Genomic DNA, 17,145 nt, shown 5'->3' with positions numbered 1-17,145 from the left:
CATCATAACCCTAGTGAACTTCCCAGTAATAAAAAAGTGGGTTAGATTCAGAAACACGAAAAGGAAAGCACAAAATCAGAACAATCTACAGGATACCTAGTGAAATTCATATTCTGATTATTTGTCATGTACAGTATCATTCAAGTCCTTCAAAAATCTTGGCTAAACCTCATAGGCATTTAATAAAATGCCAAATTTAATAATCAAACATGAATAGAGGGTAACTTTGACCATAAAACATATATCTGAAAAAAATATAATTAAATACCATTACACAGCATAGGGGCTGTGCTGACCCCTCAATCTGGTGACATGCTTTGTTGATTTATTTTTACTGCCCCTACACAATTTTATTCAGCTTTGGGGTGATAAGTTACTGTGAAGAAGTAAATGCAAACTGCATCTAACCAAACTGGTTCTAAAAGTTCTTCCAAAGCTGACTGAAATTGTCTTGAGGCAGCAAGGGGGGAAAAAAAATAATTGGACTGAAGATATTTAACGCTTACATAAAATAAAAGTTATAAATATTGTACAAGGATTTTATATTGTATTGCATTGGGGTATACAGGCAAACTAATAACTAGATCATGTACTAGAAACCAACTACAAATGATCAGAGAGCTGCATTATCATTAAGCATATGATTAAGCATATGATACCCTTAAGTAAAATAAAAGTACAGTTAGTCCATCTTTCATGGTAGCTACTCAACTCTGCCAGCTCCATTTCTTCACAGGTGGGTAAACCATCACAAAATTGCTAGTTTCAGGTGTATCTGGGAAGAAATTAACATAATTTGTTGCTGAATCATCTCAAAGTACACTTCAAACAAGTAGATTCTAATATCTGGTAATGCTTTGGAGCACTGCAAAGAGTCTTCAGGTCAACACAAAGCTTAGTATGGCTATGGCAGCCATTTTTTAGTGGCTGCAATTATTTTGTGGCAATTCATTTCACACAGGTGTCCATGTGATGTAACCCCCATGAAAGCCTGTACTATCATATCACAATTGCAACTTGCCAGATGCACTGACCCCTTCAGTCCAACAAAATATATTGTACTTTGTTCTTGCTATCTCCAGACCATTTTATTCTGCTTAGATATTATGTTTCCAACTGGAGGAGTTAAAAAGATATCCTTCCCAAACTGAATATAATTGTTTGAAGTTAGCAAGAAATAAAAAATATAATTGGGTGGAAGAAGTTAAACCAAACAATGAAAACATATACAGCAACAATCATTTATCATTCCCAACTGAGAGTATCACAGGAAATCTTGTAGTAAATGCTAATGCACAATATACAAAATATACTGTACTAGCTTATATACCTGTGTGCATAGACCTATAATGAAGGCTTAAAAGTAATCAACATCACAAAGTAATAATGAAAGAAACCTAGAATGCTTAATGTAGTGTTTAAAGCTTAATAGTCAAACCTAACCTCACATTATCTGCTAAATTCTCACTGTTTCTGCACCTTCTTCATTTCTTCACACTACAGTAATCTCAAAAATTAATTATAACCACAAATAAGTTGTCCTAAGTATGCTGCTGCTTTGCTGGACTTTTAACTTGACACAGGACATAATAACAGTATTTAATTTCTTTGTTACACTTACAAGAGATCTATTCAAAACTGTATCGATGGATTTAGTAGCATTCAGAATAATGCACTAAAACACTGTCCTAATACTGAAGGGAATAATAGATAAATTCCTTCAGTCAGTGGGATTTCTCCAAAACCTGAAGAAAATGATCTCACAGCAGCCATTATAAATAGCCAGATCTCCTAATACTGAAGGGGTTAACATAAGAACCACAAGAACCAAAAACAGGATAATCATCATAAAGGTGACTTTTTGTTGTCTTGTACTGTGCTTTAAAAATAATTCAGGATCCAAAAGGCAGTACACAGGCTTATATACTACAAGCAACTACAGTACTACATAGCTAACTTAAGCAACTAATACCTGAAGTCCTATCTCTCTGTGTCACAAGGTAAAGCAACTATCAATAATAATATATGGTCAGGGAAGTTTGCCTAATGCATTACGTCTTCTACTTCTCACTTTTCTCTGCTAGCTAATATTTCCAAGCTGAGAGCCTTCGTAAGTTTCTCTGCCTACAGATTACTCTCTTCAATATGATGCATCAGGGAGGAAAGTGATGAACAAGCTCTAAGGATGAAGTTGACATAATGTAATAGTTGGTACATTTTTGTCCCTGATTGTACATGTACAGTATCCTGTACTACTACTCAGCAACACATGAAGTGGAAAGGATAGAGAGCAAAAATGATTCTTGAAAGCCAGTACAGGAAAATTTAGAGATGTAAGGAACTTGTGTAGAATTAACCCGTCCCCTTGAATAATGTACTTTATACTGCTACTGCTACCACCAAATGCATTCAGCTTTAGAGGTACAGTACTGTTTAAAGTGGAGGAGGTAGCTAAAAAAAGCATTAATTTCCTCACTGACTACTAGAGGTCTGTCTTAAGTTTAATGAAAATGCCTGATGGTAGCAAGCATAAAACTACAAATAAACCACTAGCTTGTAGTGGTTAACTGCTCATACACAGGTGGGATGAAGCAAGCACTGTAAATGAGATAGCATTCAGCAGCCCTATTAAGGTTGCAGAGTTGTCATGATTTAAATAAACTTATTTAATATATGTTGTAAAGCGGCAATTTTTGAAATATTAAATGTCATAAATGCCAAAAATCTCATATCCAGTTTTATATATTTACTCCCTCATTTAACAAAAATGGATACATAAGAATTTTTTTTTATTATTGTTACTTATACCATATACAATAATAATAAAACTGACAGTGAAGAGTAGCACTAGTGTAATTCTTTAATATAAAAGAACTGACTATAATCATACTACCAGGTGAGACACTAACAAAAAATAATAATAATAATGATAATACAAAGCAGTATCAAGAATGAAGAGAAAAATTACAGGATCACAGATTTAATCCTTATTTTTCACTTTTTAAAAATCTTCAGGAACATCAGTAGTCATTTTTGTTTTATCATTTTAATTTTACTGCAGTTAATTTTACTTACTCTAAATTTCATTGTACAGTACTGTAGTTAATTTTACTTTATCTTTTTACTTTTGTTTAGTTTATCAAAATACAGTAATAGGAAGTTATACTAAATAATGACAAATCTGACAGCATTATTTATTAAATCAACTTATTATTGCTCCATCAAACCAGAAATAATATCTGCTTTCATTTTACTGTACCTCTGAATGAGCAGCGTTTAGAGGTACTGAACAGCCTGTTGTCACTCTTTAATTCTTCATCACATTAGTGTGAATTCTTGGTTTTACTGAAGCCAATTCAATTCACTTTAGTTTATTTGTTGTTGATATTTACACTGTAACTTACTAAACAATTTAGTATCAAAAAGGACTTTATGTACTGTAAAATTTTCATGGTTTTTCGAATGTACGGTATTTGATTTTTATTTTCATACAGTGGGCCCCTGTTTTACATGGGTTTGGCTTACTATAACCACCTTTATGCAGCACCCCTTCTGTGCTTTACAGTAACCATTCTATGGTTTATGCAGGAAATTGCAGCTAACTCTGGATCATTGCTTTCAACATTCAAAATACCCACAGGGCAACGTGGCAGTCATGGGACACTGATGTCATGGCTTTGATGCAGATGCACACACTACTTTGGGTGTCCTTGCCCTGCCCTTTTCACCCATGCTGGCTGTGTACTGTGTCCTAACCTTGACCCATGAGTATGTTAGAATCCTGTGTAAAATGCTACCAGTTTAATACTTAACCTGTATTACTTGAACCACAATGCCCCCCAAGCAACAGAAAAACCCTCAGTGTGGTAGCAAAGGACAAAAAGTTGCCACTTTAAAAAAAAAAAAAAAAAAAAAAAAAAAAAAAAAAAAAACTTTCAAGCACTCAGACACTGGAGACTGCAAAGTAGCTTAAGACCAGAGGTATCACGACAACATAAACAAAGACTGTGTCTTGCCTTCTGACCAACTGACTACAATTTTTTATTGTTGTAAAAGCATTGTGTTACAGTGATGGCTGGGCGTGGCAATGATGCTCAAACACACGCACATCCATACCCTATGACTGCCTAGCAGGTGCTGGTCTCTCTTCTCTTCTGTTGAATGTGCCATTTTCAAATTTCTTTTAGATTTCGCTATGAACATGTGATGTGATTGATGATGATATACACATATGCTAGAACTGCAGATTCATTACAGAAATTAACACCGTATGTAAATAACTTCAGCTGATTGGATTATTTACAGTGGTCAGCTGATTGGGGCCAGAAAGTGTTTTTGAGGGGCCACTAACATTTAAGCCAAAGATCGAAGCCCGGCTTTAGTCTCAAATTTTGCAAAAATGTGGCATTAGCCTGTGGACTGCTAGCCACAGCTTCGGCTGTGCTAACCTTCCAGCAGCTGTGCATCATCGCTAACTACTCCACCCCTACCCAAACCTACACATGGCGCTACGCAAGGATGTAGAGTGATTTTTTTTTTTTCTTTTCACCAGATGATGCCCTGGATGTTTATCTTCAAGTTTATAATAATAATAATAATATTAATAAAAAAATCTAATCACTATACCCCTATGCAAACTTACGCACAGTGCTACGCAAAGATGAAGAGAGAGAGAGAGAGAGAGAGAATTTTTTTTTTTTTAACCAGATGATGCCCTGGATGTTTATCTTAATTTTATAATACAGTAAACAAAAACATTTTTTTTTCTTCTTCATTTTTTGCATACCAAGGGGTGGGTTAAAAAAGGGTAACTGTGCAAGCCACGCATTAATCATGTCTACCATTGTGTCACGGTGCATTAAATTCCATGTTTATTACCATTGTTCTTGGGCCATTAATACAGTATATAATATGCCTAATTATGATCAGTGTGTGTTTATCTATGTGCCTGACAAAGGTACAACTTTCAACAGGGCCTTAATACTTAATATATTTTGGACATCTTCCCCACATTAGCCATATAAAAATATATATTAAGGAACTGTTCATGCAGAATTCATTTACATGGAGACCTTATTACCACATTAACCACATAAAACATAGGCTTGCTGTACATTTGTGACTTTATGAATCTATGACATTCATGACATGATTTAGCCGTCCATCCATACATCATCCAATCCTACATTGTCCCATGAGGAGTGTAGGAGCCCGGGGCTTGGCAGTTGGTCCTGACATTTAAGATGACCTGATTTAAATCTGTTTTGTCACAAATCATTTATGACATGTTTTTCCAACCGTGCATGACTGCAACTTATCCTGCATTTCAGTCCAACTAATGCCTGGCAATTTTCTGAATGAGTCACGGTGACCTAAATGTTAATACTGGTGCTACTAATACCACCAGTCTGGGTGCCATATCTGTAATATACATTGGTGACAGGCAAGGGCTGTGTTTTGAGAACTGTTTATGTATGCCACTGTGCTCATTGCCACACTGTGAAATTCAGTGGTTCTAGTTTGGCACACAAAAGCTGCCAGACACTCCCTTTTTTGTTCCCATGTCTCACTAACACTCATCAGTCACCCAGGGGCCATGTTTGACAGGATGTGTGCATCTGCCATGCTCACTATGGCAGGCCCTCATAATGCACAGGTACAGTGTTAACCTGGAGGACCATGCATCTACTGTACAGTCAACACATACACTGAGATCCATATCCCATAACAAAAAACTAAAGTGCTAACTAGCCATCTGGCCATACCCCTGTTTGTCTACTAGTAAAGACCCTCTAAGGTCCCAACTAGAGCACAAATGCATTTTCCATGGGAATATCCTACTGTACAGAAGTTAAGCAGACATAAGACAGTGATATTAAATAGGATTAAAGAAATATAATATTAAGAAAAGCCTCATCACTGGAGACCTTAACTAGCCTATTAAAAACCCTCTATGACAACAACTAGATTACAGATATGCTTCCTCTGGGCATAGCCTAATGTATAAAAGGTAAAACAGACATGAAACAATGACATATAAATGGATAAATGAATAGAAAGTGGGAAAAAACGAGCTGTGAGGAAAATTATCATCAACAGGAACAGTGTATGAAAAGAATGCTGTGCAATTAGCGTGTTTTTTCCAAGCATAACATGTCCTTTTTGACCATGCATTAGGATCCTGTGCATGCAAAGCCCACACATTCAGAGGGTCTACTGTATACTTCTACACAGCAAAATGGTATACTGGAGGATGTGAAATGCTGAATATGTGAGAAATAAGTAAATTAAAAGCATTTACTGAATTATGTGATAATTTTGCAAGTATTTTTTGCAATTTCTAAGGCAGTTTGTGGACATCATGTAATACAAAATGGTATGCTGTGATTTTATTTTTCACATGAAAGGATCCAGTGACTGTACACACCCACAGCGGTTATGTAACTACATTTGCATGGCATGCTTGAACTGCTAAGCATGCCATAAGCACCATGAAAACATTTGTCTACAAGTATCAAGTTCATGATCAGTGAGATGCATTTCATCATTTCATTATGCTAAAGGTGGTTTCTGGAAGGACTGATTCTACCTCATTTTGTCATGGTAGGAAACTCCTGTTTTTCTCACATACAGAAGAATTATTCCTCTATGGGTTGGAACAACTCTTGTACAGATATTCTTTAACAGCTAATTCTGTACTGTTTTAAAATAAAAAAAAAGTTTTAATTACAGTAATTATGAACTACATTTAGGTATTAAAACGGCTGCCTCCCATCAACTCTGGTCTATATCTACAGCCAGACACTTCAATCCTGGAAGAGGTGGCCACAAATGAATTGTCTTCATGTCACCCTGTCCTCTGACATCAAGCTGCCTCTTCTCCAAACTGCATCACCCTTTCTCATATACCTCTCCACCCCATCCCTCCACATCATCCTTGGTCTCACTTTCCCTCTTTTTCACCTCACTGACATACAGTACATAACGACCATAAAAGTGAAATGTAGTTACAGGCTTGATAGCCAACCACACAACCAGCATTCTTGGGCAGGAAACTTAACTACAAGTAAATAAACTAAAAGCTCAAGCTGTGGTCTCACACTGCAACAAATCTTATTTACACATATGTTTTCTTTTTGTCAACAGTTTCAAGCAAATGCTCAGAAGTAATCAGATTGCCCTGGCACTTGGTTTAACTTCCAGTGCACAGAAAATGTCAGGGGTACCTTGGCCAACCTCAATATGGGAGCTTCCTTAACAGGAAGCATGGCATAATTTGAACTGAATGATTGAACTGAACTATTTATATCTCAGGTACCGGTATCGTAAAAATTCCAGTCACTCAGGGAGGGATTTGTTACCCTTTAGAAATGAAGTTAAAACCAGCGCTCTCACTTTTAGGGATTTTGTCCCCAGATTGGAACTTTTCAGTACATTTAGTGACAAATTTAGGGATTTTGTATTTTTAGGGATTTTTTGGTGATTTTTGGTCATATTTAGTGATTATTTGGGGATTTTTGCTTATTATGTGTTATAATTGACATAGAATGCCCTCAGTAATGGGTGAAAAGGGTAAATAGCTTGTAAATATTGCCAAAATAGTATTTTCTTTGTGGTCAGCTGTTTGTGAACATTACTCTGTTTTGGAAGTTTTAATTGGTCAGACGTATTACAGTTTCAACCAATCACGAGCTAGCATTTCAAGTTTGTTTATAGGCCACCATGTTGCAAGCTTTCTCACACACGCTGAGTAAGTACTGAAAAATTATTTGAGTTTTTAGCTCTAACATTAAATGTTACTTCTTAGCAGACCCCCATACATATAAATAAGGGTTGTATATGAAGTTTATGACAACAGAATGTCATGACATAACGTGGAAAACGTATAATACGGTGAGTGATGTAACTTTTTGTTGGCGAATGCTAAGAGCCCTCATCGCTTTCACGTAGCCTATTTTGATGATTTTGGGCCATATTCAGAAATCACTAGGGATACATTGAGTACACTGAGTTATTGAAAGCGTACATATATAATATCTGAGTGGTGATCAACTTGATCAAGGTAAAGACGGAAGGAGAAAGACATACAGAGGACGATCAAGGCAGAGAGGGCCTGGCAAAATCAGTGATACTGTCAGGCTTGCTGCTTGCAGTTGTATAATATTGTATAAATGAAGCATGTCCTTAGTCCTGTTTGGAAGACCATCCATGATTGTTGAAACATATTAGAAATGTAAAATCCAATGCAACAGACAGTGAAGCTCATGAGATAATTGCAAATACACTTAATCAATAATTAGTTTCTTGAAGAACAGAGTAAACGTAATTTATTTTGATATATGGAATAGTTTACTTATGCTGAAAACACATTTGTTTCTTTCTACATATCTATACCTGACACCTATTCTTGAGAAGTCCTTGTGAAGAAGGATGGCTACAACAAAGCAACTCAGCAGTTACAAAGTTCACATCCTCCTAAGGCTCTTTAGCATTTACACCCACTCTATTAACCTAGCACATTTTATTTCGTATGGAATATATCATGTTACTCAGGTATCTAGGCCTAGATTTATCCAGCCTCCTCCCTCAAAATAAGAAAATGTGGAATAATGGAAAACCATTACCGGTATTTATGTTCTAAGTACTGTATATTGATGATGTGTAAATGAAAGATATTTTCTTTAACACCTTTGCTATAGGCCTATACATTATTTATATGGATTACATGTATTTTTATACATATACAGAATATCATACTATATACAATATATTGCTGAAAATTAGTGCCAGGAGCATATTACATGTTACAGTATTATTTTTGTTAAACTGATGCTTTAATTTGGATTAAATCAACCAGTTCCTGGGTTGTACCTGATTTATCTGAGAAACTGTGATTCTTTTAGTCATATGGAGTGAAAGCAAACCAGCCTTTTTCAACTTGTTCTCCATAACTGATCCCCTTCCTTCAATCATTCCTCTCTCTCTCTCTCTCTCTCTCTTTCTTTATATCTTTATTCCCTCTCCCTTATCTTTCTCTCCTATTCAGTTAGCCATAATTTCCTCTCATTTACATTCCTGCCTTGTGTGAAGCAATTGGTCTTCTCCAGCTTCCTTATTTCTTCTGTTCTTACACTATGATGATAATACATCTGTATACTTACTTCTCGCCTTCATTCCCCCCTTTCTTCTCTTCATTAATTTATATCTATGCAGCCTGTTTATTAGTGTTTTCTTCCTTCATATCTCCTTCAGCTATTTATATCTATGTCTTTCTTTTTACTCTGTTCCCTTACTCTTTTTCTTCTCTTACTCCTATCTTCCTACTTTTTTTTTTATCCATCTTTCTTCATCACCTCTCCATTCATTCTTTACTTCTGCTGCCTTTATTTTAACTCTCATGCTTTTCATTTTTATCTTTCAGCCATCTAGTCAGAAATAGGATTTAATTTCATTTTAGTAGGCCTATTCTGCAAGTTCCTAGACCCAGAGGTTTCACTTTGGTAAAACAATACTGAGTTGAGGGCTTTTTGAATTTATTTTTATCAATTTGCAGACCGTCTCCTGTAACCAAAGCAGAGCTATAATTTATACTCTTCATTGGTTCATTGATTAAATTTATGTAACTGATGCTTGATACTGAAAAAAATATACCTCGTGTATTAAAAAAATTGTTTTATTATTTCATAAAATAGTAGTAGGGAGAGGGAGGGGTAGACCGAGGATGAGGTGGAGGGATGGAGTTGAGAGGTATATGAGGGAGGGGGGGGTGAGTTGGGGGGAGGGGAGTCAAATGGTGGGTGACAGAGTGACTTGGAGGTGATTTGTCTGCGGCCACCCTTTGCGGGATTAGGGCGTCGGGCTATAGATAGATAGTATTTTTCTGTGTGTAAGTACATTTATATTGGTATTTTATATTTGGGGATTTTTTGTCCAATCTGGGGATTTTGTGCACCAAACCTAGGGATTTTCATATCAACTGTTGTGAGAGCCCTGGTTAAAACACTCTTCATCTTTAGCTCTTTCATGATGGGGGCTTTTATCAGAAACAAGTAATGTAGTCAGACATCAGCCAGAGTAAAGCATGAGATCAGTCATTTCAAAGATAAATCCCATAGAAACCTCAAATATGTACAGTTTCAAGATGGACATAATAACACCTCTGTCATCCTGTCTGCACTATTATCTCCTGCTTTATCCCCCACTGTCTCTACCACATTTTCCCCCCCTCCCTTATGTGCTATTCCCCCTAATTAACAATTTATAACCCAGACTTATTTTTGCAGGAAGAATACGGTAAGGGAAAAGCTGATTCTTCTCATGTCTTATGCTTCTGGCAAAAAAAACACACACACAGTTAAGACATGGACTTGGTTATTATGGCGAGTTCTGATACTTTCCTTACGTTTCCTGCAAAACTAACTCAGTCACAAGAAGTACTTGATCACAACTTTGTTCATGAATCTTGGCCCCTGTTCCAATTCTCTTCCATACCGTACACAGCCTTCCTCTTTCATCAGTACAGGTACCCTCAATCTCATTTTCACATAATTTCTTTGGCATTCTGTCTATGTGCATTCTCCACATATCTCCACACCATCACAATACACAACACAGCTCTTTACCTATTAAGCAATTCTAATTCTCATTTCATTACTCCTTTCTTGCACATCAAAATGATATTAAAGTAATATTTAGGTTAAATATTATGTGTTACCTTACTACACCATTATGTAACATAAATACTGTTATTATCAAATCCTTGTGTCTTGTTTCTCTATATATTAAATTACATCAAGAAAATAAATGGTTAATTATGTATGTGAAAGACAAAATCATCACAATTAATTTCAGTGTGTTAATCTATTACATTCTACAAAGGGAAGTGAGGGGTGTGAACGTTAGGCGTAGGGTTGCGAGAGGCAGACCAAAAAAAAGACTTGGGACAAGGTCATAAAGTATGACCTCAGGGATAAGGTACTGAACAGGGAGGCTGCCAGAGATCAAGCAGCATGGAGAGCCATTATCAGGCAACCAAGGCCAATGCATGCATGCATGATGGAGCCTTTATAAATGAAATGAAGTGAAAGCTGTTCCTGGAGAATCTGAATACTATAACTTCTCTGTAATGCAATAAGTGTACCTATGGTCATGTCATGACTATTTTTGATGATGGGTAATCCCATATTTCACAGGCAGGAGAGTCTGAGACTAGGCTACGAAAGTCCAGATCATTTAAAATGCTGATCACCCTATGTCCCTGGAAGCATTTAAATAACAAAAAAATATCAAACAGCAGCACATTCATGCATGGCTATGTCTGACCAGTCTTATTACTAGCCTTTTGATAACTGAGTATGCTGTAAAAGGAATTGCATACAGGAAATAACACATCTCATAGATTTTATACTTTCAAATAATTTATAACTGAGAAATAATATTAGCACCTCCCCAGCAATAAATACATGGATCCCTTGGTTACAGCACACTTGGTTACAGCCATTCTTGTTTTCAGTGCAAGATGAAAAATCTGCATTCCTCCCATTATGGTGCACATCTCAGCCCGAAAACATCATTATCACGTGCCTGAGCTGGTTTCTGTCAACAATGATGGTGCAGTATCTGTAGTTTCTGATGACTCTGAGGGATTCAACGATGAGACCCCAAGTGAGGAGTTAATCCCAGATGGTGGAGACCACTATCTCTCCACTCCAAAGCCACAGAACCCTTGCCTCAAGCCAATCTCAGGTCTCTCTGTGGTATGTGTTTCTTCTTACCTGTAACCTTTTCATTACTGTCTATTAACCTAAGCATGCGTGTGTGTTTCTGGCACTTACTGTAACAGTGTGTAAGTATTTGGTGGGTCTAAATAGTTGTAAATGGGAAAATTTGGGCTTGCACTTGTTGGTGCCTGGTACCAGTTAGGATAAACCCCATAGGTTCTGTGTATTCGTTATCATGCGATTCTGTTATCATGTGCCACGTTCTGTACCAATTATGCATGATAACTAAATGATCACTATGTATTAACCCACTTTAACTCTAACAACTCCTGTATTACCAATTGGGTATGAGAATAACTGAAGCATTATGTATATTTGATATATAGATCCCATTTTTTCCTTATGACTAATGCTGCAGTGATAGTTACAAACATATGATATCAAGGATGAACTAATTAGGGCATTTAGTGCAGATTCAATTAAGCTTTTCCCAGTGTTATCCTTATACTGTAGTCATAAATTATTGTCAGCATTATAATTTATTACTTGCCATTTATTGTCCACTGGCCTGGCACTAGACAAAGAGGCTGAAGGTTGAAACTTGTTTGTAGCACTCCTGGGTTTCCAGAAAATGTCTGGAAGTGTCATATCTTGCAGTTGCGCAACAACCCTCGGATAGTTCCATCTTTTCTGGGTTGAACATAAGCAAACTTCTCTGTAGCAACATGCCTGCAATAATGCACCTCAAGTGAAAATCTGTTTATAGAAAAATATAGAGGCATTTCAAAAGCACAATTCTATACAGTAGGCTCACCCATAATGCTAAATGCCTATAAGGAGGCAGACCATTGGTCTGTTTCTAAACTTTATCTCAACATGGGTAAATCCATCACAACACAGGACGAGGGACACAACATGCACAAATGTAAACTTTCATTTTTTTTATTTTTTTTATGCAAGTAAGAAGGAACCAAAGGCTAGGAGCCTGCAAACAATTCCTTCCAAGAAAAAAATGAAAACAATACAAAAGTGAGCCAAATTCAAGATCTGTTCATTTCGAGATGCCTGGACACACTGCGTTTGAAAGACTGGAGATCGTAGGAAGTAGGAAATACAGACAGAGGAAGACAGTTGCAGAGTTGACCCAATGCATAAAAGAAGGACTAGGAGTAATGGTTAACTCCTGCATTAGAGAGTTGGACAGAAAAGGGAAGAGAGTTTGTTGCTATATGGGTGTTATGCAACCGTTGTAGTGGTGGAGGGATGCAAGCAGACAGTTCAGAGAAGCAGTGACCATGGAAGTAGTGATAGAAAAGAGATAAAGAGGCAACAGTGTGGCAAAAAGACAGAGGTTGAAGGGAGCCAGTAAGAGGAAAAGAGTTAATGAGATGAAAAGCCTTTGACTCCTCCCTGCTGAGAAGAGCTGTATGTGGGGAGCCTCCCCAAATGAGAGTTGTACTCTACACACGGTGAATAAAACCCGTGTATAAAGTCAACAACTGTGCAGGTATGGAGTCAGCTCAGCACACAGGATAGAGGTACTGTCACCACTTGGATCCTCTGACCACAATCTCATCAAAGCCTCATTAGGTAATACCCCCCACACCTCCCCATTCTGAACCTGTCAGGGTGACCCGATGGCACTTTGAAAGGGCAAATTGGGATGGATTTAGAAATTATCTTGCTGACATTCCAAGGCAGTCTTTCTTCTCTAGTGATCCCAATTCTACCCAGTCCCATATCTGCGACTTTAAACTAGCTGGTATGTTCATACCAAGTCAACAGTTCACTAAAAGATCGAACTCTTGAGAATGGTTTGATGGCAACTGTGCCAGAGCAACAGCCCAAAAGTCATTAGCATATAATTCATACTTAAAATAAAAAACATCAGAATCACTCTCAATTTAAAATTGCTAGAAATCATGCAAAAGCAGTAATAAATCTAGTTAAATCAAACTTTCTTCAAACACAAGCATCAAAACTACTTTACAACCCTAATGACATTAGAATATTCTGGTCAACTCTTAATTCTTTCAATAATAACTTTAACAAGTCATCATCCATTCCTCCACTAAAATCTTCAGATGGCAACATCACAAGTGACCCGCGTGGGAAAGCAGATATCTTTGCCAAAAAATTTGCCAGAAATTCTACCACAGACGATGCCAGCCAGAACATCCCAGTACTAGAACTTGACTCTCCTGAAATTGTTCCACTTAAAATAGACAAGATACGTAAAATCCATCCTAGACAATTTACCTACCAACAAAGCTCCAGGTCCAGATGGAATTCTGCCAATTGTTTTGAAAAAGTGTTCCCCTGAACTTGCCTCTGTTCTAGCTAAATTATTCACACTATGCATACGTACTTCTTCATTCCCAAATTCATGGAAAGAAGCCAATATCCACCCAATTCCGAAGAAAGGAAGTTCCTCTGACCCCTCTGATTACAGACCAATAGCTGTCACATCTTCTCTTGGTAAGGTATTTGACACTTTAATTAATAAGCACATTGTTAAACATCTTGAATCCAACAACTTAATTAGTGATAGACAATATGGTTTTTGCCACGAAAGATCCACCATTGACATACTGAATCTCCTAACTCATACCATCCATCAATCAATTGACCTACATGGAGAAACTCATGCAGTAGCCCTTGATATTTCTAAAGCTTTCGATAGAGTATGGCACCGCTCCCTGCTGTCCAAACTCCCTTGCTATGGACTAAGGTTTTTTGTCCCTTTGATTTCCTCATATCTCAGTGACAGGAAAATAAGAATAAAAGTAGTGATGTATATTCCAATTTCCACTCAATTAACGCTGGCGTGCCGCAGGGATCAGTTCTGGCGCCAACCCTACTCCTGGTTCATATTAATGATCTCTTATCAGTCACCCAGAATCCCATCCACTCATATGCAGATGACTCAACACTACATAGTTCATTCACACTCAGACACCCATTTACAAAGTCTAATATCTCTACCTCTCAACTCGGTACAGCCATCTCCATAAATCAAGACCTATCTACAATCAGTGAATGGGGACAAAACAACCTTGTCTCATTTAATGCTAGTAGAACTAAATATATACAATTTACTAATAGACAGATATTGCCAGATTTGTACATTACCTTCAGTGCTACGAATATTCCCATCTCCAAAAGTATTGAAATTCTCAGCGTCTCACTTAACAATGTCCTCAGCTGGACCTCTCATGTTAGATCACTTGCTAAAACCACCTCAAAGACTTTGGATTATTGTACAGAGTCCGTAACTGTTAGCTTTAATTTATAGGAGTCATGTGCTCTCTCAGCTTGAATACTGCTCACCCTTGTGGAATGGATGTGGAGAGGTTGCATTAAAACAACGAGACAAAATTCAGAATTATTAACAACCCTGTCATTACAAATAAACTACCTCCCCTACAAGTAAGAAGGAATGTTGCCTCCCTTGCATTATTTTACAGATATTTTTATGGCAAATGGTCAGACGAAGTTGCATCCATGGTGCCACCTCTCCATGCCTTCCCTTGTGCTACATGGGCATCTGGTAGTGCTCATGACTGGAATGTCACTCAGCCATATTGCAAAACTTCTGCCTATCAGATTTCTTTTATTTCCTGAACTGCATCTCTTTGGAACTTGCTTCCCCAGAGTTGTTTCCCTCCACACTTCAACCTACAGCTGTTCAAGTCTAACTGTTACAGATGTTTTATGAACAGAGGACACCAGTAATCTGGTGTATGGATTATTTTTTCTTTTTATTCATTTGTTTTTCCTTCCTCTGTTCTGTTATTTAAAAAAAAAAAAAAAAAAAAAAAAAAAAAAATCTCTTGGAAGCAGATTTTACAAGAGATGTAATATGATCTTTCCAAGATAAAATCTGAGTGAATGAAAACCCAAGCATGTTCAAGGATGATGCAGGCTTGAGCTGGATATTATTAAACATTAGTGGGTACTCCTGTGGAAGATTCTGTCGGGTTGTTGGGTGTAAAAAGTGAGTCTTTGATGCATTAAAAACAACAAGATTATTTTACCCCAGTCAGAGATACGAACCAAGTCAGACATTAGGTGTGCCATAGCCTCATCCCTTGTTTGTTGAAGTAACTGCTGGGATGGACGTTGCGGGAACCGAATGGAAAGGTGAAGGGTGGAATCATCAGCGTATGAGTGGATGGGGTTAGATGTACAGCTTTGAAGATCACTGATGAATAAAAGGAAGAGAGTTGATGATAGGACAGAGCCCTGAGGAACACCATTGTTGCTAGATCCAGGAGAAGAACAATGGTCGTCTACAACAGCGGCTATAGAATGACCAGAAAGGAAGATGCAGATGATGGCACAGATAGAAGGATAGAAACCATAAGAGGGCAGTTTGGAAATTAAAGATTTATGCCAGACTTGATCGAAAGCCTTTGAGATGTCAAGTGCGATGGCAATGCTTTCGCCAAAGTCCCGAAAGGAGGATGACCAGGAGTCCAAAAGGTAGGCAAGAAGATCGCCTGTGAAGCGTCCCTGACAGAACCCATACTGAAGATCAGGAAGAAGGTTGTGATAGGAAAGATGCTTTAAAATTTTTTTTGTTAAGAACAGACTCGAAAACTTTTGAGACACAGGATGTTAGAGCAATTGGACGATTCAGCCAACTCCCACCACCAGATGTTGCATCGTAACCCTCACATCGGCTCAACATTCAACATCGAGTCAAATAATGTGTTACCATCTGTCTTAACCCTATATCCTAAAAACTTTCCCATGAGTAAAAAATGAAAATTAAATATAAAATACTACACAGTACTGATATGGAACAGTAATACAGTACAGTACACAGTGAACTATGTACTCACCTAGTGCTGGCATCAATGGAGGGTAGAACTGTACGCCAAGCAGAACAGTAGAGTGCAGTGAGTGCACTTAATCTACAGTGGTCTAGTGGCATATGGCTCCCACAATGATTACTCCAGCTCCAACACCTCAGTCTTATCTCTGACAGGGGTGCTGGAGTAGGCAGTGGAGATGGAGTAGCAGGGGGTGAGATGCAGCTCCAATGAGGCCTCTGACTGAGGCAAGACCTCAGGTGGAGACACCACTCTTGCAGGGGCTGAAGGTGGTGCCATGGCCAAGGTGCCTGGCTGAGGTGAAAGTGGTCATGGTGGTGCCTGGATGGGAACAAGGCTGCTGTGAAGTAGAGGCTGGGGTGACTGAGGCTAACAAGAGGAGGTCGAAGGTTGGGGTGACAGAGGACAATATGAGGCCGAGGGCTGTGGCGAGGGAGTGGCAAGCATCACCAGATGGAAAAACGACATGGTGGAGGACTGCCTGGTGATCCTTCTCGACTGCAGCTACGATAGGCTGCCAATGAGGATGCTCGCAGTAGTTAAGGAGGATGTCCACTGCATCAATGACCTTAGGATATCAGCCACTT

At 37.9% G+C, this 17,145-nt stretch overlaps 1 protein-coding gene across 1 annotated transcript in view; it reads right to left on the bottom strand.

Annotated features, from left to right (window-relative positions):
• Positions 1-12,300: 12,300 nt before the first annotated feature.
• The window catches only part of LOC145412924 (F-box only protein 30-like), a 200,243-nt gene continuing 195,398 nt past the window's right edge, over positions 12,301-17,145 (bottom strand). The window contains exon 14 of the mRNA XM_080282728.1: positions 12,301-12,449. Coding sequence (XP_080138854.1) covers positions 12,365-12,449 — 85 coding nt within the window. The 3' untranslated portion in view covers positions 12,301-12,364. The remainder of the gene's footprint in view (positions 12,450-17,145) is intronic.

Source organism: Coenobita brevimanus, chromosome 94 (genome assembly GCF_032717465.1).
Source record: "Coenobita brevimanus isolate Jiangsu-jjx chromosome 94, ASM3271746v2, whole genome shotgun sequence".
In the NCBI taxonomy this organism is placed as follows: Eukaryota; Metazoa; Arthropoda; class Malacostraca; order Decapoda; family Coenobitidae; genus Coenobita; species Coenobita brevimanus.
The sequence above is the reverse complement of the archived record's forward strand: the minus strand, read 5'-3'. Positions and strand labels throughout refer to the sequence as shown.